The 24,719-nt window shown below is 36.4% G+C and overlaps 1 protein-coding gene across 1 annotated transcript; it reads right to left on the bottom strand.

Moving 5' to 3' along the window:
* Positions 1 to 9,643: 9,643 nt before the first annotated feature.
* vgll2b (vestigial-like family member 2b) lies at positions 9,644 to 15,714 on the bottom strand. The gene is made up of 4 exons (XM_027143075.2): positions 15,358 to 15,714; positions 14,777 to 15,071; positions 12,303 to 12,719; positions 9,644 to 10,992 (listed from the first exon to the last, which is right to left on the bottom strand). The coding sequence occupies exons 1-4, from the start codon at positions 15,442 to 15,444 to the stop codon at positions 10,949 to 10,951; spliced, it is 843 nt and encodes a 280-aa protein (XP_026998876.1). The 5' UTR covers positions 15,445 to 15,714; the 3' UTR covers positions 9,644 to 10,948.
* Between the last annotated feature and the right edge of the window lie 9,005 nt (positions 15,715 to 24,719).

Raw genomic sequence — 24,719 nt, forward strand, 5'->3', positions numbered from 1 at the left:
TAAAACGCTGTTCAGGTTAATTTATTTATTTTTATTTTTTTGGTTGTTGTTGTTGTTTAAATATACTCATAATACAAACAGGGGGGGGGGGGAGTGCTAGTTTAAGTGTTTCAGGAAGAGGTGCATCTTCACTTCAAGTTTCAAGTCTCAGCTGTTCAGATATCTAGGGAAATTTCTTTCCACCACCTTGGTGCCAGAACAGAAAAGAGTCTTGACAGAATAGAGTCTTATACCTCCCTCTTACACTGAGAGATGGTGGGACCAGTCCTATTTCCAATAGGAAAAATCTGCATATATCTTCTAAATTGATATATATTATCTGTTATGTCACATGATGGAATGTTTTTGATGCAGGGTTCTTGTAAAGTTTATGTTTATTATATACAGTCAATTTCTTAGTGCAATGGGACAACTACAGAATGATTTCATTAGTGTCTTTTCACAGCTTTGATCAACATGTCCTAGATAAGCAGGTTTTCGTACCACATGTAGAAGTCTGTGGATGAGTAGACTCACTGAGTGGGAGGGAGGAAAAAGAACTTTGATCATCTTCCTCTGCACCAACATAAAATGTTAAACTGGATATACACATGATGTCTGCTAAGACTGAAAATTTAAATGAAGGGCTACACACTTGTTAAAGCATTAGATCATAATGGGCCCACATGACTGCTGTTATGTGTATCAAGTCTTCACTCTCTGGCTTCATAAGGGTAGGAGTCCTCTCTCCAGTCCTTCTTATTCTTTAACATATTCAAAGGCTAGGTCTATCTAGCCACCTGGTAGCTTGTGGTCCTAAATTTTCAGAGCAGTCCCCCAGCTGCTCACTGAGTGCCACCAGTTTTTCAGTTTTCCTGAATATCTGATTTTCCAGTGCTCCCAGCTGAGAGACCTGGAAAAAACGAATGATTCGTATGTGTGGTACAAAAATATTTTCTTCATTCCTTTTTCTAAGTACTACTGCCTGGGTTCTTTACTATTAGTGCCATGTTTCTCCTTTATTCCTTTATTACAGGTGTTCTTAACCAGGAAGTAAAAGTGAAATGAACTGGCTACTAATCATTGTAAAAATCTGGTTTCTCTGTACAAAAAGGCATCCAAAATAATATCCACATAATATATATATATATATATATATATATATATATATATATATATATATATATATATATATATATATATATATACACTAATCATTGTAAAAATCTGGTTTCTCTGTACAAAAAGGCATCCAAAATAATATCCCCATAATATGTATGTATATATATATATACGTACGTCAACCTGTGGTATATATGTAAATATCTGTGTTCTTTAGGTCTTTATATACCACATATCATTATATTAAATTTTACGTTTACATTTTACATGCAGGTTACACTGAGGTTTGTCATTTGGCAGATGCCTTAATCCAGAGCGACGTACAAAAGTACTGTGAAATCTCCAACACTGTTTCACTAGGTTACAGACTTAAGACAGACACCGTGAGCTTAAAACTGTTTGTGGGAATTATAGCACTTTTTGTTTTAATACAAAAATACATACAATTTCTGGTTGAGTCTTTGTGACACAGAACTACAAATCATGACATTTTTTACCTCAATTCATATCAGTAAATTATTTTCAACACTGGAGGATTATGAGTTTTCATAAAACCACTGGCAGGTAATTAACCTTCCTGTTTAATAGATATTGTATAATTTTGTCTGAAAATCAGTCTTTCATCATATTATGAGATGAGTTTATCTGGTTGGTAACTGGAATCAAACTTCTTGCCTAGACTGCACAATGTCCATCAAAACATGATTAATCAGATGATATCCAAGCATTTAGCTTTAAACACTGGAGGAATATGAAATTTCATAAAACCATGTGTGTGTAATTAACCTTTCTTCTGAAGCGACATCGTCTAACCTACATAACCTAATGTAAGTCATAAAAGTACATAACCTTAGCCTTCTGCAACACACGGTGATTAAATGTAACTACTGTACCCTTTTTCATTAACTTTGAACAAATGTTTTAAACTCATGGTATCTTAAGTATGTAACCTAATGAACCAGCATTAATGTATTCAATGTTAGAGATTTAAGCACTTATGTATGTCGCTCTGGATAAGGGCGTCTGCCAAATGTTGTAAATGTAAATGTAAATGTACCAACAAGTAGGTCATATTAAGGTCCTTGAAATCTAAAAGTAGAAAAACCTTTAGGATTCCTGCAGCCATGAGCACATCCAGGTGAACAAATCACAATCACAGTTTACAGTATATCTACTGTAGGTGAAGATTTTTAGTATATGTGTACCTAAAATTAACCACTGTGACAGGGTAGAAGCGCAGAGACTAGGGAGTCATTACATATGGCCAAACACAAGTGCACTAGGCTGCAACGCTTTTCCAAGAAAGTGTGTGAGTTGAAGGTGTTTAAAAATGTTCAAGAGGAAACTTTTTAGCAGGAAAAAAAACATTAATCAGGAGAATCCAAGACAAGGACAGACTTTTCTTTCTTTTTTTTTAAAAGGAGATTACATGTAGCACCCATGTCAAATATTGTATATAAATGTAGCTTTATTCAAAATTTATTTTAATTAATACATTAATTTCAAAGCCAACTATGGCATGTGTTCAGTCAAATTTCTCAGCTGTGTGGATTTTGAATTGTTATAGCCTGCTGTAAGATTAAATTTCTTTCTAAGAGACTTTCTGACGTTGTAAACGATGGAGCTTTACTTTCAAACAGCCCGTGTTTCACTTTCTTAGAAAGAGTTTTGAACACATTCGAACTTCCTGTTTTTCTTCCTGTTTTTTTTTCTTCTTAAAAAATAGTTACATAGATTAAAATTATAATAATTAATTGATTATAATGAACAGGTTTATTAAAGATATGTGGCTCTGGGTTGTGTGTGATTTGTTTGTAAATGGGTTCTTACCAGCAAAATATATAAGAACGTCTGAGCTACAGCCTATTCAGCGTGACAGGTTTATAGCAGCTATTATAAAGTTTACCTTCTGAACTGGAAATGTTCAGAAAGCAATGTCACATGTCACATGATAGTGTATTGACACAGTTATGTGTCTTATGATGCAGGGTTCAAGTAGATGCCTTTTTATTAACTACCTATCCAGTCAGTAATAAACTTGGCACTGAACATGGTCAAGTGAAGTCAAGTCAAGAAGCTTTTATGGTGCCATGTAACAACCTGGGAATGATTTAGCAATCTTTTTTTCACAGGCTAAATGACAGATTAGCAGATTTTCATACCATGTGTAGAAGCAAAGGGCTATGAAAAGTTCGATTATGACAGACACATATGTTTGTTTTCCAACGATCTGACACAAGGAAGTTATTTGTTTTCATTTCTGTTGGTGTTGAGTCATGTGACCATTTGAGTCTGCTGAGAATTACTGTAATCTGCTTCACACTGCAATGACAAAATGCATGTCCTGCATTATTTCTGGACACAACAGGTGACTCATCATACTTAGGAAGACTGGAGAATGGAATAAGTCATGAGCATTTTCTTGTAATACATAGCCTTGATTGTGAGAGTATGAGAGAAAACTGCTATACATGAAAGCCTGCACAATTCAAACATTATTTTTTATTGCTTCATGAATCCACAATTTTCCTCATTTACAACTCACAAAACTTAGATGTACTTCATGAAAAAATACAAAGCTGTCATGCATTCATTACTCTTTGAAATACCTTTGATGGTAGACTGGAAAATATTAAGTCATTAAAATGTCCACTGGACATCCATTACTGTTACTTTGATTTAACCACAATTCTATCATTTAAAACATATATTTCTATGATTCATGAGCATTAGTTACCATTATGCCACCTTATACTACATCTCAACAGTCTGAAGCTCCTCTGAAGAAAGATGCAGGTTTGTTACAATTTGCTGAATTTATGCCCATTATTAACCATAATCTTGCTAACAATCTGACCATAATCTGTCACAAAATGTTATTTATTTTATTCTTTTATTCTATTTAGATATTTTTTAACAAATATCTCTTTCAAGAAATGTGATGAACTTTTTCACGAATGGAAAAAGACAAAGTTGTGTACTTGTGTTTAGAGAAAACAAGCATGTGACTATTGAGAAATGCTACAGCTGTGCCAGCTTTCCCCTATATTCCCCTATATAGTCAGGTGCAGTATGCTTCAAACCACAATCATAAGAGAGAGAGAGAGAGAGAGAGAGAGAGAGAGAGAGAGAGAGAGAGAGAGAGAGAGAGAGAGAGAGCAAGCACACCACCACAGTATCTCACAAAATGACAGGACAGAAGGGCAGTATACATTCACATGAGTCCTAGGCCATATGTTCTACTTTGGTGTAAGAAAAATGACATACCTGTAAAATATCTAATACACAGAAGAATGTGTTAGACTCCCTACCCTACAATCAAGGATCATGTACGAGTATGTATGGTAAAGTCAACAATTATGAAACATGGCACTTTTTTCAGTGAAAATGTGCTGACAATATGGGCACTATATGTCTAAGACATATGGTGATGTTATGTGGGAAATTATAAATACATTCATATTTTTTAAATCTTATATTTGCACATCAGTACAAAAAATTGATCAGTAATGTATAGATATGAGTTTTTAATGACATTACAGTTGTGACCAAAGTAGTTAGTATATATTTATTAACTTAAGTGATAAGTGTTAGTTTGTTTTGTGAATTTAATGTGTTCTCTAAAGGTTTGTTTTAGCATGCTGTGACTGTAGGTAATTATGTATTATGCTGATGCGTCATCATTATAATGCAGTATTGATTTCTTTTAATTGAAAGGGATTACTGTCTCACGCTCATTCATGATTTGTTAAATATCAGCTCTTAAAACCTACTAACACATTTATTAATAGAGAAAGAAGATCTACATAATAAAACACTGTCATATTGTTTGTACCAATGGTTTCAGTGTGCTGTTTCAAGCAGTACTGGTAAGACGCCTACGTCTTCTCTCTCTGTTTCTTGGAATAGGTTTTAACTACATCAGACATCCTGTTTGTTTCTGATTCTCTCTGAGAATCAAATGAACAGATTATTTGTTTTACACATTGGTGTCCTGAAGTGGTAAGAGTATCCAAACTGATATTACTAGATCATTATTAGATAAACTCTATTTCCGAAAGTCGGAAAAATCTTAAAGCCTCCTACATTTACTTAAGTAAATTGAAATTATAAGAAAGATTAACAAAACAATACAAACTTTAACATCAGCCACAAAAATCACACTGATTTTAAGTACTGATAGCAAATTAGTGTCTCTTTCATCAAATAACCAATAAACAATGTGAAAACGATAAAGTAAACTGTAAAAAGTTTTGTTACTAAAAATAAAGCTTTAGTAATAAAGCTGATGTAACAGCTAGAATGATAAAATCTTTAATAATACAAAGCTACAGCATGCTAATCACTAGCTAACCTTTCAAGAATTAGGAATTAGCCAAGGTTAACTGGCAACAACAATTGTCTCATAAATGTTAGCTAACAGGGTCATGCACAGGGAGGTGGCCGGGTGGCCAGAGCCACTGCCCCTCTGCCCTCATCGACTGAGGTGCCCCTGTTCCCCACCCAGCATTCTGCATCACTCACAATATGTGTCTGCGGAGCTCTCTTGAGACTGAACACGACATGAAAGTTCAAGAGTTCATGTAAGCTGTCGCATTAACAGTTAGGCTATGCAAGACAGTGGTTGAATCTGTGAATTTTTTTTTTATTATTATTATTTATGTCGGTAATGTTTTGCTCTTGGTCTTCTACTAGTGCTAACAACTTGTACAACATATTCACGTTCTTAGAATTAGCTGTTTGTCTAATCAAATTATTGTACTCTCGATCAAATCTAATACAAACAACTACATTTTCTGTTGTTTGCACACTTTGTAGACACCCCACCCACCCGCAAAAAAGACTAAAAAAAAAATGCCTACACTAAAAAGAAGACAGAGACAGAGAGATAGGGCAAAGGGGAGCTGCTAAAGGCAGTTCAACACTGCAAACATGGATTAAAAGCTCCAGCAAGTCAGCAGCTAAATCATCATATAGAACACAGTTAGCCGACACTTTGTCAGTTTAATTCTTGTAAGTATATTTCCCACTAAAATCATCATAGGCTCTAAATGAGTTGTACAGTATATTAGCATTCATCCATTCATTCATTCATTTTCTACCACTTTATCTGAACTACCTTGGTTTTATGAAAACTATTTTACACTCCACATTTAGGTGGGCCACAAGGGGGTCCAAGCTTGTTGTCACAGGAGACTGCCAAACACCCCCCCCCCCCCCGAACTGCAACTGTATATTAGCATAGTATATATATTTATGCTGTATGCAAACATGAAATTAAATGTCTATTACTTATTACTCCATTGAAGATGAGGCAGAGGCAGGCTCAGAGAGTGAGGGAGAGCCCATTGAGCATCAGCCAAATCAGACACTTACAGGTAAGTATTTTTAAACTGGCTGACAGTAAAGGATTCTGAATTTGCTAGAGTTTGATACCAAGAAATATAGTCATTACATTATTTGAATGTAAGAGTAATACTACAAGAACATAAATTTAATTAGCACTAAAGCCTAACAATTGTATTTAAAATATGATTGTAATAGGTTTGTTATTCATTCTCTATATTAAGATGAAACTGCCTCAGAATCAACTCAACAGAGTAAAAGTGTACAGTAGGTCTTGGAACTGAGCCAGAGACAGAAAAAGTTCAGAATGAGAAAGAAAAGCAATGCAATGAGACAGAGAGGGAAGAGACAGATGCAGAACAGGAAGAAATGACTTTGAGTTTTTGCTTCAGTTACAAAATCCATCAGATCCTGCTCATGTAAAGAAATACAATATAACATACAATGTGGTCTTCACAAAATTTTCAAATTCAGTAGGACCCTGTCGTCCAATTTTGCCGTTCCCAAAAAATGAACAAGGACGTTCATTTCAGGGACAGTGGTTGAAGAACACCCCTGGTTAGAATAAATAGAAAGGTTTTGCTGTAAAAGGGGTAAATATAAAAATGTAAAACAGCAAATAGTTTCTGTTATTATCAGCAATGTGTAATTGTTGTTATGTTCTACATCTAACATCTACAATAAAGTCTAAAATGTATTTGAGTGTGTGCTATCTTCTCTTTTAATTGTACATTTTGTAATAACTGGATAGTTTGTGTTAACAAGCAACCACCCCCTTAGTGCCCCTTTTTTTGGTTTAGGCCACTGCCCCTCAAAATGTCTGTGCACGGCCCTGTTAGCTAACCTAATAAAAACTCCTATGATACAACCAAATACAGCTGAATGCTAATACTAGCTAGTAGAGAGATTAGAAATAAGTTTAAATGAATAAACAACAGCGTTGTTCCTAAAGTTAATTAGCATGATACTAGCTCTTCTGAAAGTCCATGAGGATTTCTGTTTTTGAGACAGACACATTTACAATAACACAAGTCTCAGTGTATGTGACTGAAACTACTCTCAGACTGACAGACCCAGAGAGTGGGTTTGAGACCACCACATCTCACAGGAAAACCACATAACTGTAGCAATACTAATACTTTCACATAACTGTAGCAATACTAATACACACTGTGTTGTTGTAGTTGTTTTTTTATTATTTATTTTTATGGCAGTGGATAAGAGATTTAGAACGTCAACTTTTTTTATAGTCATAGTGTGGTGTTCTGCTTTAACAGCTCATAGAGAGCAAGTGCCTTTATTTGGCCAATCAAATCCTAGAGAAATTCACACAAACACTCTTGCTGTCATCTTGCTGTTTTTTTCATAGTCTCACACATGCTTGTGGTAATGTGTGGGAAACGCTTGGTCAACAAACATTCTGAACTGTGTGCAGGAGTATTTCTTGTGAAATAAGCTGAATTATGAGGAAATACTGAGCAGTGAATCATTACAATTCTGATGTTATATTATATCTTTACAATTATGCTCAACCTGTGATCTTTGGAAAGGTTTAATCATGTGACTGTTATTTCAGGGATTATGATTGTGTTACAACGTGTGTGTGTGTGTGTGTGTGTGTGTGTGTGTGTGTGTGTGTGTGTGTGTGTGTGTGTGTGTGTGTGTGTGTGTGTGTGTGTGTGTGTTGGGATTTTTGTAGTCAACAACAATTAAAACAACTAAACAGAACTAAACAGGTTTTGCTATATTAGTAAAAATACTACGAATAGATATGAGAAACTTTAGGTTTTTTTTTGTTGTTGTAAGAAGCAGAATAATGTTGCAGAATAAAATGAATACTTCTTGTGTTAGTATCATGTTAATTATTAATACTAAAGCACATGCGTTTAGTGTGGAATCTGGTTTTTATTTCCTCATTCATTTATTTATCTTCATAAATTTATCAGAATTCTTTTCTATATATTTATTGTTTGAGCTTATACCTTGAATGAGCAAAGATTTTTAAGTATGTTAAAAGTGCGTTAGTTGTGCTTTAATAAAAGACAGAGTGCTGTATCACAACTACTCTGAAACTGTAGAAAAATGTAAAACTAACATAAAAAACAAGCTTTTGTTACTAATTTTAACTAATGGTAATTTGTAAGTGATTTGAAAAAGTACAAAGTGCAACCTTTTTTTCTTCTTCTTCATCTTCTTTTCATTATAGAACATGAGAGACACCAACAGGTCACAGTGGTAACACAGGCCTAGCTTTAAAAAGTAGTTTTTGCATTTGATGTACAGCTTCTTATAAAAATCACAAATCAACAGCAGTAACTATCCTACACTACCTAATAAAGTTATTATTACAGTTGAGAAGAAAAATTATAAATCAACAAAGTGTAAAAAAAAATCCATCCCTTTTGTAGCTGTAGATCTGCAATGAGGAAGCAATAGACGTCATTACCAACAGAGGGCGGTGTCTTCTCTTAAATTCTTTCCTATGCCGGTGTGTGTGAGCTGATGTGGTATGATTTTTTGTGGCGCTGGCAACTTCTTTCATAATAATATAATAACATTATCTTGTTGTGAGCTGTGTCTTCATAAAATTAATCCAAAGTTCAATTTTATTTATAGAACGTTTTTAACAATAGACATTGTTCGCAGTTTTATATAAAGCCCTTATTTAAATTTACATTTTGAAATATTTATGAATATTTAAATTTATCCCCAATGAGCAAGCTGAAAGCAGTGGAAGCAAGGAAAATCTCCATGAAGTGATAAGAGAAAGAAAGCTTGAGAAGAACCAGACTCCATAGGGAATCCATCGTCATTTGGGTGACACCGGATAGTGGGATTAAAAATTATTTTCTTCTAAAAATGTATGCTATTAACTAAATATATTATAAATAATATAAATAAACCACTATATACATTCGGATTAGAGTAGTCCGAATTCAAGCACATGGATTGTCCCTGTGGAGCCAGTAAACACACACACACACACACACACACACACACACACACACACACACACACACACACACACACACACGCCTTGTTCAACACCACTGACAGCTTCTCACTACATGCCAATCCTTCACCGGCATTCAGACCCTCTATAACTTGGCAACCCAACACATTCAGTCATGTTTGATTTAGAGTATGTCAAAACACTTGTCTGAGAAAAATTATCATTTATTCAATTAAAGCAGACTGACAAAGAATTTATTTATGTGAATTTAAATAAATAAAAGCAAAATACAACACAAATATTTATCTTATATTCAATGGCTTTAGCAAAATTCAAAGAACAAAGATCATATCTGAAACATAACTTTGACTGATTCCCATATTTCACATCTTTTGTGTTGTTTTTCATGACACGTTAATTGTTTTGCTGTTAGTTTTTCCTTGAAGTTAACACAATCTTTCCTGATGTCATATGATGGTAAAATAGTTCGTAATTAATTCACATTTCCTTTTTTGACCTAAACTAATTATAGAATTAATTTAATGGTTTGAGAAATAATAAAAAGCATGCAGACCCTAAACAAACAACTGTGAGTGTAGTATTCAGGAATAATGTATAATAAAACTAACATCAATAGACATTGTTTAACTATAAATATGCCTTTGCTATTATTTTTTCCTCCATTGACTTAATTATGTTAAAAAAAGAATTCTAGACAAATGAATATTGTGTTGATGTCAAATATTACAAATGCTTTCTATAACTGAAAACAAGTCAAACAAATGAAATAATATATGTGATTTCATGGGCAGGGTTTTGTAGTAATTGTACATGAAAAATTACAAATACAGACATACATGAAAACATAGAAATTTTATATACATAATTTCCCAACTGAAGCTACTTATGTGAAAGGTTTCTCAATAGTACACTTCCACAAATCACTGGCCTTCAAATGTAGTCGAATTCATTTGATATGCTTTCATATTTAAAATAACACACTTCATTAATAATAATTTTTAAAAAACAATTTCAAAAAACCATAAATATCCTTTTGGCAACTTATATTTTCTCCATATCCCACAAATATAAATACAAAGTGTGATAAATATGAAAATCCCATCACAGAGCTGTAATATATATCATGAAATATTCACTATAACCTTTATTTATTTCATGCTTGTTAATTATTTGTTATTGTTTATCATTTCTTTATTTCCAATCCAGCATCTCCATTGTTCACTCAAGTCTCTCAAGTCAACTGACTGGCCTGGAAGCCTGGATAGGCTTTTTGTTACACCACACAATAAAATACACAGGAGAGATTAAAAAAGACAGAGTGTGGAAGGATTACAGAGAAAGGCAGATGCACAAAGCTGGGTCCGTCTAATTTTTCTGCTGTTCTCTCTCCATCCTCTTTTTATCTCCATGGTGCACAGATAAACCTGGCAAGGCCGAAGGGGTCTGTTAGAGAGGAGCTCGGTTACAATGGGTCGGTCTCCAGCTCTCCAGAGCTTTAATTGGATGAGTTGATAATCAAGATGGTCGTTAAAACCAGTAGAGCTCCTTTCCTTTCTTATGCGGCTGCAGCCCTAGAGTGCAAAGCAGACATGGGCACAAAAGACAAGTCAATAAGGATGCAGGAAGACAGGTCTCCATGGATGCTTGACGACAATGAGCACCAACAGTTTATTGTACTGGTTGTTCTTTGTTATAGATTCTCTGTATGTCATCTTTATCAGAGATTTTACAGCAGAGTAAAAGACTGAGTCTGGCTGATTAGAGCAAATAGTCAGGCATTAGTGATGACTATTACACCAAACATCAGGTAAAGTTAAATATTTTTGCTCTAAGACTTATGTCGGTTGGTGGTGTGATACAGAACAATGTGTCTGTTACTGTTACCCCTCAAAGAATAATTAAATAATTTCCTATAAAATCATGGTCTAGTGTTTTACTCAACATAAACCATGACAATTTGCCAACACTAAGTTTTTAGTTTATTCATCAAGGACACATCATACTTTTGTCTGTTTATGAGTTGAGCTTAATGTTGTGAACCATCCACAAAGCTAGTTAATTTTAATTGTTAATTTTATAACTGACCTGTCATGTTGTAAAGAAACTGGAAAGCAATTCATTTTCATAAAGCTTAGATCCTGACTTACCAGTGCTTGTAATTTACTACTACAGAAATATTATACAGAAACAAGCACATTAATATTCAATAAATCTGCTGTTATAGAACACTATTGAACACTATCTGACCAATCAGATTTGAGAATTAAAAAAAAAAAGTTAGTTATTCACAGCTTCAAGAGGTAAAGATTCTTATAACATCCTGTTTATTTATTGTAACTTATTGTTATCTGGAGGAGCCCAATAAAGTTCAGTTTGAAGCAAACGCTAAGAGTAGTCAAAGTATAACTTTAGTCATTTTTGTCATTTTAGTATATTATCCAGAAAAGATTAATGTCTATATTCAAGCTAGCACACTATAAGTTATAGTTGCATAGCAAATTCTTCTCAAAATCTCAAGTTTTTGCATGGTTCAATGCACTGTTAGATCTATATTTGAAAATTTTACAATTTCAGACTAGAGGTATAAGGTGTAAGACTAGAGACATGACAAGATTGGACTCAGTGGAGGTACGCTCTCTTAGAGATACTAAGCTTACAAGATAAAGAAAGACACAGTGTGCAATTAGAACATCCTTAGTAGCTGCCTGGTCAGGGTTGCATTTGGTTGCAAATTTGGCTACTATTTTGAGACCGATATTAGGTCTACTATTATGAACTTCAGTGATAATCTTTCAATCTTTAAGACATTCAAGAACTTGGTGTTTTTGCTCTTGGTGTTCCCTGATCTGGGAATTAGAAGCTCAAATTGAACTTCTCCTACCTGAGTCCATGTTTAGTGCGAGTGCCATGTCTCCTGGTGGGAGCAGTCCTGGCCATGTGGGTGTAGGTTCCAGTTTTGCTACATCATAATGGCCAGGCAGGGTGGGGGGCAGGTGGGGTGGCCTGACAGCAGGCATGAGCAGGGGACTATAGTGTGCCTCCAGCCCAGGTGCAGAGTAGAGTTCATGGAGGGACCGTGGGGGTCCATACACCTGACTTTGGGTGTAGCCCCAGGAGTCAGAAGGATGTGCATGAGGATGGGCATGAGATAAACCTGCATGAAAAGCTTGAGCGTAAGGGTCCACAGAGTATGCGGGGGTCCCTGTTGGGTCACAATGAGGTCGACTGGGAGGTGACGGGTAATTACTGTCCCAGAAGGATGGAGGGAAATTTCTACGACTGTTTGGAGATGTTGGTTCTAGAGAGAGAGAGAGAGAGAGAGAGAGAGAGAGAGAGAGAGAGAGAGAGAGAGAGAGAGAGAGAGAGAGAGAGAGAGAGAGAAAGTTAGACTACAAGCAGTTTCATTGTAATGCAGGTGCTTATTAATAGCAGGATTAAAATAACAGAAGACCAAAAGGATTTTATCTCATTTTTTTAATGCTGGCACTAGTGTAATTTACTGAGTCAAATTTTTAAAAAATCCATTTTTTTGCAAATAGGAGACCAAAAGACCAAAAGGATTTTATATTTTATTGAAGACCAAAAGAATTTCATCTAATTTTCTCTTTTCATGCTGGGGCAAGTGTAATTTTTAAAAATTCCATTGTTTTTGCAAATGGGTATAGAAAAGAATATGATGTTTCCATAGAATCTCCATTTTGTTCAATGTAAACATTACATTTAACAACTGTCCAAATGTTTTAGACATTCAATTCAATTTGAATTTACAGTATGTCCCACTTTAAGGTTGTCATTTTATGCGTCTTTGTGTAATGGCAGCATACTGATAATTTGCTTGAGCATAAAACATTTTCCTAGTTTGTTCTCAATTTATATTCTGTGATTTAAAAAAATCGTGTACATACACTAATCATGTGTCACATGGCAACAGTATAAATTGGTATAAATAAATTGTAAAATGTCCCATTTTCTTATAGCCTCATTTTGTGATTGTATAGACATCCGTAGATAAAAGACAGCTACTTGCTCAACTAGTAACTAAATAAATCACTTTAACAGTATGGTATGGCATGCTAATATAGGATTTCATTAGGGAAACAACAGGCTTGGTCCGGAGGCAGCTGACTGTCAGTAGCAAATTGTGTCCACATTAGGATCCCTGCTTGTCAGTGAAGTCATGCATGTCACATGATTGCACCTCATTTCTTTCAGATTGGATCATATGGCGTTTCATGTACCTCAAATGTTCTTATAATAGATCACATAAATAAACAGTGCCTCATGACAGGGAGAGATGACAGTGAGAGATGGAACATGACACTGTCAGACAGAATATGAATGACTTGATAAATAAGAAACCGTAATGAGAGAGAAGAGGACTTAAGGTAGTCCATGGAGTAAAGGACAGAGAAAAGCTTGTCCCTTCTTTCCAGAGAGCATAAGCTTAAACTATATAAGGTAGCAATTTCATGCTGCTTGCAACACAGCACAAGGACTTTGCCACTTTAAATCATCTCCTGTGATGACATCTCTCACTCTGAAAGAGTACAACCCAACAAACCCCTCCTAACCCCCTATTACCACATAGCACCTCTCCTGATCTTCTTCTGCTACCCTCCCCTATTCCTGTCTACCGCCTTCTCACCCCACCAGTTGTTTTCACTGGCCTCGTCAGCCCTTGTAGAATGTCAGGGGGCATTTTATGTTTTTAGCCATTACATTTATATTTAGAATTCTTCTGAAAAAAGACACCGGTGATGTAGTCTGAATCAGAGGAGGGGGCAGCAGACATAAATCGCTGCCTGAGCTGTTTGAAGGCGATACAGCCTCGAGCCTCGGAGCTTACCACCATATTTAAACATAGTATCTGTTGTGAGGCAGGAAGCCACATTGGAAGAGTAGAATATAGATGGCAAAGAGAGTGAAATAATTAGAGAGGGGGCCAAGGGCATCTGTATTGTTACTGAGGCCAATACCCAGGCTCTTAGGGGTCAAAAAGATAAGTGATTGACCTCCACCTATGAGCACACAAATGGTTGAGGAGATTTGTAAATTTTTGAGATCATCTCAGTTGCTAGGGCAGGTTGCAGTTGACAAATAAACTTAAACGACATGACTGGCACCAGCCTCCTTTTTTGTTATTATGTTTAGAATTTTTTTTTAAAACATTTTAAACATTATCTAATACCTGTTAATATTATTTTAACCTGCTTTATCCACATCTAAAATTATTTAGGGTAAATTCCAGTCTCTAATAAACACCTCTATGTTATTTGGAACTAAATATGAGAGATGTGTATGTAAAGGAGACTTCCCTAATAGAATGCACTATATTTGTGTCTTCTCAGGGCTCACCTGTGTTGGCCTGACTGGCTCTTCTCTTGCCATTCATCCCTGTGCAGGAACTGAGAGCTCTGGAGAAGTGCTCGTCCACCACACTGCTGATGTCCCCTTGGTAGTAGGTAAAAAGTACGCATCGAGAGCTCAGGTACTCAGCTTCCCCCACCTGCTTCTCTTTCTGTCCACCTGAAGAGTATGTGGATGAAGACAGGCTCCCTGACACTGGGTTCCCTCCTAAAACTGGGACCTCCTCTGATCCAGAGGCGTCCATTAGGTTCCTGTGCCGAGACGATGGACTGCTGACACAAGTCTGGGACAGAGTTGAATCGGAGAGAGCGTTTGCCAAACAGTGTCGTAATTGACATAACTATCCATGTGCATGTGTGCATTACTGACAACTAAGCAGAGTGCATGATTGTTCTTAACATCTAAGACTTTATACAACAGAGAATCCGTATCAGTAAATGTGTAAAAGTTCAAAACATGCGCCTTTTGGAGAGGTTTCTATAGTGCGCATTTGGCCAAGAAAAAACAATGAAGGTAATTTAAAAAAAACTGTATACAAATTTCTGATTAGATTCGAGTCAATAACTCACCGGAAAACTGCCGACGAACGCAGCGCTTCCAGGCGCGTGAGGGGCGAAATGGCCGTAAAGCGGGCGCATCACGTCCGGGCAACTCATGATAAACGCCGCCGCGCGCCGCTCCAGCGTCCGCAGCCAAAGCGCGCGCTGCTCTCCTATCCTCGCGTTATCTCCGGTTAAAAAAAGGAAAGCAGGACCAGCAGAGGAACCCTGGTAGATCGGTAGATGCAGCCTTCCTGTAGACCCTTTTTTTAGCTCTCTATGTGCCGGGCTTTTTTTTTTTTGCCCAGGCTTCCAGGTGTTACAGTTCGGCGTGGAGATACAGATTCTGAAACAATCTTCCTTCTTGAGGGTCGTCGGTAATTTACTTCTGGCCAATCACAACCTTATAGGGGTGTGCACGAAAAAGAGGTGGGGATTCAAACGGGGTTTCATGTGCGTCTGGAACAAAAATTATTTGAAAGAATATTCAGGCTGCTGGTAGAAGTGAAAGGTGGGTCATTCATCTGATTAACACGGATGAGAGGCTATAGCTACCAACCTCTCATTTTAAAGTCAATTGTCTACACATGGACTGTGATATTTGGAATGTTACTAGGGTCACTAGGTCATTGCCCAGCTCCAAAAATAAAACTGTACGACCCAAACCATCACCCCACCCTCAAAATCCGGAGTAAAACTATCCAAAAACACATAATGTTCAATTACTCATACATTCACTCATAATTGTCATTCACGTGTGTTACCTCTCTTGTTCAAGTTAAACCTTTATTGGATCATGAATTTACCAAAGAAAGCTTGCATAAACAGCATTAACTCATCTGTTACAAAGTTGTACTGTAGTTAATTATTTGGATTTAGATCATATTTGAATAATTGGATAGTAATTACAGTAATTAAATAGTAATTATTCAATTATTGGACTCATTTACGGCAGTTGCATGACCTCGTTTTTTGGGGTTTGGTCCAGGCTGAAATGCGTCACCTACCTCCACCACTCATTATGAACACACACACACACAACACACGTAGTTTAAGAGAAATGAATGAATGATCAGTTATTTGGTTTTGGATTAACTGTTAACTCATAATTTATGAAACAGTTATATTATCCATAAATCTATTTTATATTCTGCTTATCCTACACAGGCTCACGAGGAGCCCCAGGATCTATAACATGAGACCTCCACTCATTCACACACTACAGATAATTTAGAGATGTCATTTAGCTAACAGCTCAAGTCTTTGGACTGGGGAGGAAATGCCTGAATCCTAGTTAGAACATGCAAACTCTGTGCACACAGGATAGAAGTAGAAATCAAACCCCCATCCCTGCATCTATGAGGCAAATGTGCTAAGTGATTCAACCCACAGTTGGATAAAACTCCATGTGTGTTTGCAAAAAATAGGCAATCGTGTAGAGAATGTTTATTTAAATAAAATAAGCTAAATTCTTTAGACCTTTGGGACATCCTGATGCTTAATAATTCTACCTGCTTTTAACCTAAGTATAAGACAAAATAACATATAATCCCAGATAAATATAACATTCTTTTTATACTTAGATTTTATATTTTAGCTATATTTTAAATTTAGCATATTTAGGAATATGTAAATTAAATTTTTAGCTCATTTTTAGCTCATTTTTGGAAAAGGAAAAAAAAACAGTTCATTATAATTTCAAGGTCTTGAGTTGCGTCATTCTCAGAAAATCACGTGGGTGTGAAGTGTATGTCACCAACCCTGAACATACCAAGAGCTAGGTAAAGAAATCTCTGTATTCAAACTCACAACCTGCACTTTGACAAGCACAAAGATTTGAGGAAACTTCATGTTCAACAGTTTTGTCCATAGTATGGCACCAGGATAAATCCACATTAAATTATATGAGAAAAATTAATTAATATTTAATAAAAAGTCTGACCATTTTCCTTTTTTACTCTGGGGTTTCCTTTAAAAGTTTAAATACTTTCTTGTAGTTGAGATGTACAACTCTATGTGACAAGTTGTCTGACAAGCACTATAGAACGTTAAGACACCAGTGCAAAATGTTTGCAGAATTTCAGCCCTTGTTGTTAGGTGAGGTGGAATGTCTCTGATGTGGGTTCTTCTTCCTCAGGATGACCCTTACATCATCTTTTTGCAGCTAAACTGCAATTGTCTTCATTGTTATTTAGCTAAATCATGCTCTCTTTGCTTAAGGCAAGCTGTTTAATGTGCAAAATCTTTCACAATGCTGGATTTGTATATTATACTTTAAACAGCTTCTTCAATGATTTTTTTTATTAAGCACAGTTGTTGTATATATAGAACCCTTATCATTGTAAAGATTAGGTAAGCTTAGTTTTTTTTCTCCCCAAGATTAGATCTATAATAGGTGGGTTTAACATTTTTTTTTTTACTTTTTAATTAGCTGACTAAAAAATTTCCTCTTATAGCTGTATTTTTTACTTTTTTTTGTTGTTAATTCAGTTATCAAACAATTCAACAAACTGCATATTATTCATTATAAAATATCGGTTCTTGAGAAATAATTTAAACTTAATCCACATTTCCTCCTCTGATAACATAGGCTATGTGGGCTATACTCCTACAATACTCTTTCTCTGTCTTTCTTTTCTTCTTTAAGATAGCTTTAAGAATTTCATAGCTGATTGAATCCAGTTTAAAGAAATAAGCACAGCAATTAGGATGATTATAGCCACAGATAAGAGACTCAAAAACATGTTTGAGCTACAGAGAGATGTGTGATGTCACACATACCCTTTGAGAGTCACATCTCCATGGTTGCCAGGCTCGTGCTTTTTACGCATGTTGGGCTAGTTTTGAAACATTAAGACAGAGGCTTATTTTTTTATCTTTGTTGATTTCTGCATTTTGATGACTAGTCTTTAATTTACATGTACATTTTATTAACTTAAAAATGTGGAGTGTAGTATGCTTTCAGGTACTGTTGTGTGTATACACAACGGAATGTTGTGTATAAGTTTTCACTAAACGTTCAGATTCATAACTTTGGGGTCCTGAACATAATTGTGTTCTAGTTAAAAAGTTCTATATCAAAATTATAAAGGTGGGCGAGATGACCATTTTGTAGTCGAATTTTGACAGAAGCCTTTTTTCAAATATTTTTATAATCTTATATGATTTTAGAATAATTCTGACATATACACTACGAAATAATTTTGCACTGACCAAGAAAAGTGTTAAAAAATAAATATTGAATTCTTAAAATTATTTCTGATTAAGTTTAGCAACTTCTCTTGGCACTCTTGGCGACCTTACGAGGAACTTCACCCAGAGCTTCCTTCTGCTTCCCTTAAATTCTATGTGTACCCTAAGTTCAGTGAGTTTATAATGATTACTAAGTGTAATGGCTTTCTAAATAGAAGTCTATTATGAAAAACGTATTCGTTTACATGTAGTCCATCTAAGTAAAACTTAACAAGTGATGTAAAAACTACACACACACATATATATATATATATATATATATATATATATATATATATATATATATATATATATATATATATATATATATATATATATTCTTATATGTGACCTGTCAGTATATCCCAGTGGGATGTGAGTTTCCTGAGTAGGCAGACTTATGATGGGTTGGTGTTGAGTGAGTTAGCCTCCCTCTCTGGCTGTTTTTGGATATAGTGGCGTGATGCAATACCACAGATACAGTGTGACAAACAGCTACTTCTTGTGAACAGGCAGCTGTGAGCTCACCGCTTCTCTTACCAATGATACTAACCCAATCACTTTTGTATCAAACTATGATAAGGAGACATAGCATGACATGTGATGATCTCCTGTTCACGTTAACTATACTGGGGAAAGAGGAAAAAAGTAGCAAACAGTAAATCTAATCTACTCCCTCAAAAATCAGTTTGCCATACTGATCTCTTTTCATGATTGTCTCTGACTCATGCTTTCTCTGAGGTTGTGTATCCAGGTTCTTAACTTATTCTCTCACTTTTGAGACTTTTCTTGGTACAAATCACTGTACTGAACCTTTTCCTGTCTGGTTGCACTGCTTGCTTCCAACATTCAAGGAAATCAGAAATGTTCCCTCCAAATACACATCCAGCCACTCCGATCAACACTTGCCATTCTTACCCTAGATCATCTCGTAAGAGCAGGAATGGTTACGTAAAGCATTCCTTTCTCGGATATCCATCTGTCCATGCTTGGTCTCTGAAATTGATCCCTTGCCCCAGTGCCAGAGAAATTATCAAATTATCCTGTATATCCACCCTCATTAGTACCAAACAGCTCAAGACACTTAGTGCTGCCCTTAAATTCCACTGCACAGGGACTGGTACATTGTTATTCTTTCCAAAATTAATCCTCTGTGCAAGTGATTAAATCATATTATTAAGAGAATATGCCTGGCAGTTACTCCTGCACTCAGCATCCTGGGATATAAGATTGACTTGTGTATAAGGAACTTAAGCTAGACCAAAGTTTTTAATGAGTTTGAGAATCTGCTAGTGACCTGCTCCAAATAACCATCTTTCCATTCTTCCAAAGGAAACAGATCAAGCACTGCTAAATTAAGATCCTTAAACAATGACTTGTTCGGGTCCTTCAATGCCCACTAGAGTCATTAGGTAAAAAGGCTACTCATAGCCTTCCTGTCTGATTTGGTCTCCCTTTTCAGGAGTCTTTTTCTTTATGAATCCTGGTCACAGATTGATACCATCAGAGATTCTCCACAATCTTTGGACATTCTAATCAAACTCAGTTCTCAAGGTTTCCTCTATATGTATCACAGAGATACTCTGCTTCACAGTGAATTCATGTCCCTTGCCCCTGGGACTTGTCCTCAGGTTGTTGTAGCCATTAGTTGAAAGCTTCCTGATCAAAAATATGAGAATGTTGAAGACCGATTAAAGACTAACACAGTCATCGCAACTCTTTTCACAATGTCTGACTTATTGACAATATTGTTCAAGCTTATTTATGGTAAAAAGTAAGGGTTTTACCCATAATCATATACATCAATTACAACTAACAGGTGTGATACATATTTACTTCTTATATCTATGATAAGTTTTTTAAAATGATCTTATGTGACCCATTTGACTCTTGTTGGCCACTGAGTGCTAGGGTTGCGGTTGTGGATTGTCAATGACAGCTGGATGCAGTGTGTGAGTTAATGCAGCACGACAGTAAAGCAACTATACAGCACATTTTTATTTGCATCCTGTAAGTCTGTAGATAATGACACTAACTTCTATGAAGCAGGTAGATGCAGGTCTAAATTTTCGACCTTTTGAGACTATGTTTTATGTTTTGTGTTCATTCATTCATCTATGTCCAGTAACCAGTTTATCTTGATCCAGAGTTTATCCCAGAAGTGGTTGCAGGCTGCGAACCCTGGATGTGACAGCAAGGCAGGGCACCATTTAGTATAGTAAAGCTACCTACAAGCATGTTTTTCACAGCTGGAGGAAACCAGAAAATCCAAAGCAAACCCAAGCGGACATGAGAGGACCATACAACACACTCCACAGACAGTAAACTGAACATGGGATCACAGGAGCCTTAGAGCAGCGAGACTGCAGTTCTGTGCCAATGTACCACCCAGATCTCATTTCTGCTCATGGAAAATAATCATTTTGATTACTGAAATCAAAATCTGTTATATTTTTCACAATGTATTATCAATCATGTTTACAATCATGTTACAATCCAATTGTTGTACAATTGTTTTCTCTTTTAGGTCTTTATTTTGAGTCTATGAGTTTGTCACTAGAGACAGTAACTACATTTGGAAAGATATTTAAACTTTCAAACAAACTGTCAGGAATTGCTGGGACTATTATCTACCTGGACACTAGGGGGGCATTCTGGCAGTTTTTGTGTCTGTGCCATGTGCCTTTGTTTTATGTATCACATATCTGTTCCTGCCTCTGCACACCTGTTCCTTATGTTTCAGTGATTGTCACCCCTATTTATACCAGTTGTCTTGTGTCTGTTTTTTGCTGAGTTCTTGCCTTTTGTTGGTTGTATTCGCATTTGTGATTCTGTTCCTGTGTTTTGTTGTTTCTTTTCTCAGATCTTCTAGCCCTTTGATATTTTTACCCTTCACTAAACCCCTTTTATTTTATCCCTGCATATGGGTCTGTATTTTATCCATCTAAACACCCTTGTTTTCCTGACACAAACTGCAGTATCAATATCAGACCTGGCCAATTTTCGTTCCCGGGGCCCTTTGGCTGTCCCTGTCTGGCCCATGTGCAATCATTCATGCATCATGCTTTTACGTATTTTATTTTGAATGTGACTGCTTTTTCTTTTTTTAATTTATGTATGTGCGTGCATGCCATTGCATCTTCACAGTAATGTGTTGAAGAACAGGAGCCTACTCAGGAGATACTGTGTAAAAAGATTAGGGTTTTTAACAGGTTCTGGACCTCTGAGAAATTATTTACTATTTAAGTCACAAGTAAAGCCGTGTTGTGGAGATGGGTGTATTTAAGGATTACAATTTAAATTGCTATGTGACTACAAACAGTGAGAAATACAAGAAGTTATACAAGTAGCGGTGTGGTCAAGTTGTTCATGGAAGTTAATGCATTGTTGGATAAGTGAGGTGTTATAACAGAAAGTTGTCCTTGACTGAAATGAACCCTGAACAGAAAATTATTTTAACATTCGTACATTTTTACATTTTACATTTGCATATCCACCTCGGATGGCTTAGTGGTTAGCACGTTTGCCTCACACCTCCAGGGTTGGGGTTCGATTCCAGCCTCCGCCTTGTGTGTGTGGAGTTTGTATGTTCTCCCTGTGCCTTGGGGGTTTCCTCCGGGTACTCCGGTTTCTTCCCCCGGTCCAAAGACATGCGAGGTAGGTTGATTGGCATCTCTGGAAAATTGTCCGTAGTGTGTGAGTGTGTGAGTGAATGAGAGTGTGTGTGTGCCCTGCGATGGGTTGGCACTCCGTCCAGGGTGTATCCTGCCTCGATGCCCGATGACACCTGAGATAGGCACAGGCTCCCCGTGACTGGAGAAGTTCGGATAAGCGGTAGAAAATGAATGAATGAATGAATGAATGAATGAATGAATGAATGAGTATCCACCTCAGACATACAACCAGACTTCAGTGTACTGATTCAAACACAATATTGTCTTGTCTTATATATATATCATATTGCAAAACAGACATTTTCAGTATTGATTTTGTGAAGATTAATAGTAAAATAGTAATAAAGAAAATGAAATAGTGATTAAATTATTCTGCATTTATGATGTTTTATATCTATATTTGACCTACTCCACATTACACTGGTCGGCACTGCTTTTGTGTATTTTCTTTTGTGTAATGTCTTGTATTATTTGTTTGTGCTGTCTTTTTGTCTTTTGTCTTGCACTGTTTGAACCAGGTTGCACAAATGCACTGTATGTGGCTAGGACTAACTTAAGTCCTTAGCTCTTTAGCTCTGTCTTTTTATGTAGCACCATAGTCATGGAGAAACATTATCTCATTTCACGGTATATGGTTGAATTGACAATAAAAGTTACTTGACTTGACTTGACTTGACTTGATTTTCAGACGTTGTCGTAACATGTATTCTTACCAGTAGTAGCTATTAAAACCATATAATATTTTGCTTTTTCTTAAGCAAAATTTAAAATACAAGATGAAATAGTATTTAACAGAATAAAACACTGCTAGTTTCTCATGTGGCCCAATTAATTGCCCAACCCTGATCTTTATTGCCCTTGTTTAATAAAGTCTAACAGAGCTTTTATAGGTCCTAATGCTCTGATTTTTCCTGTTCCTGTTCACTAGGCATCTGAGCTGGACTAACAGATCTACCTTCTTCTGTTACCTATTTATTAAAAGCTAACCCTCTTAAATTGACAGCATGCAAAGAGACAACATGACAGAAATGGCCTATGGGTGCTAAATTCCACTTTTGGCCTTTGGCAGGGTAGAATATTCTAGCAATGCAGACTAGCAACTGATGTCATTTTGTGTGTGTGTGTGTGTGTGTGTGTGTGTGTGTGTGTGTGTGTGTGTGTGTGTGTGTGTGTGTGTGTGTGTGTGTGTGTGTGTGTGTGTGTGTGTGTGTGTGTGTGTGTGTGTGTGTAAATGATGGACTGCGAGATTGTCACCCCACTGTTGAACATTCCTGCTGTACAAGCACACCAGGCTTGTGGGAGAGAATGAAAGACCAGGGTGGATGAAGTAACAGAGTGGACATGTCACATGGTCAAACAGAGATGTTTTACAGGTTATACTGTAGTGAGAGTGAAAGATTTACAGAAGGAGAAAGAGAGAGATCTCTAATTTAGTGAGATGGAAGACCGATCAAAAAAAGGCAGCTGAAGATGAGTAATCTGAGCATGTAGCCAAAATGCAGCCAAGACACAGAGAGGAAGTGCTTTTATATTTAACAGTACAATAAGATTGTAAGATTTCTTTGGCTAGATTGGTTTAGTGGGTAGCACGTTCGCCTCACACCTCCAAGGCCGGGGTTCGATTCCCACCTCCGCCTTGTGTGTGCGGAGTTTGCATGTTCTCCCCGTGCCTCGGGTACTCCGGTTTCCTCCCCCGGTCCAAAGACATGCATGGTAGGTTGATTGGCATCTCTGGGAAAATTGTCCTGAGTGTGTGTGTGTGTGTGCCCTGCGATGGGTTGGCACTTCGTCCAGGGTGTATCCTGCCTCGATGCCCGATGATGCCTGAGATAGGCACAGGCACATACCATATACATCTATATCTATATCTCTATGCTATGGTAGAGTTAATGTTAAATTAATCACAGTCAGATATTAATGTGCACATGCCAGGTTTGCACTGCAAGCTTTTTGGCCACAAAATCAAAACTCAAACATTATTTAGGAATTCTTTGGGTGTAAGTTGAGATCAGTAGTCCTAAAATGTAAAATAATTTGCTCGCTAACAGCTGATTTAGTTCTGTTACAATACTAAAATAAAAAGGTTCTGTCCAGAATTAATTTATTTAATTCTCAGCATGAACCCTGTGTTTCAACTCCCATCTAAAAGCCACCAGTGAGAGAATGAAGGATTGATGATGTAAACCAGAGAGAACATAGTACATAGGATATTTATCATGTAATCTCACATATATATATATATATATATAAAATTCTCTGATCTCTGGTGACGTAATAATCTTAAAAGACGGGTATAATTATTCAGACTTTTATTCGGTGGCAGTTTAGTTAAATAAAGTTTGTTGACATCTCGCTCAAACAGAGATGATTTACAGGTCATACTGTAGAGAGAGTGAAAGAGTGACAGTGGGAGAAAGAGAGACCATAAGATGAAAGATCATCTGATTTCACATGAGTGAGATAGTGCGAGTGCTTCAGAATGTCAGC

This window comes from Tachysurus fulvidraco, chromosome 12 (assembly GCF_022655615.1).
Source record: "Tachysurus fulvidraco isolate hzauxx_2018 chromosome 12, HZAU_PFXX_2.0, whole genome shotgun sequence".
NCBI classification, from domain to species: domain Eukaryota; kingdom Metazoa; phylum Chordata; class Actinopteri; order Siluriformes; family Bagridae; genus Tachysurus; species Tachysurus fulvidraco.

Excerpts from the sequence above, each read along its gene's own strand:
- vgll2b (XM_027143075.2), bottom strand. The coding sequence starts at position 15,444 with ATGAGTTGCCCGGACGTGATGCGCCCGCTTTACGGCCATTTCGCCCCT. Across the intron at positions 15,072-15,357 it reads CGTTCGTCGGCAGTTTTCCG|ACTTGTGTCAGCAGTCCATC; the intron begins GTGAGTTATTGA and ends ACTCTGTCCCAG. Across the intron at positions 10,993-12,302 it reads CGCACTAAACATGGACTCAG|GGCTGCAGCCGCATAAGAAA; the intron begins GTAGGAGAAGTT and ends TTTGCACTCTAG.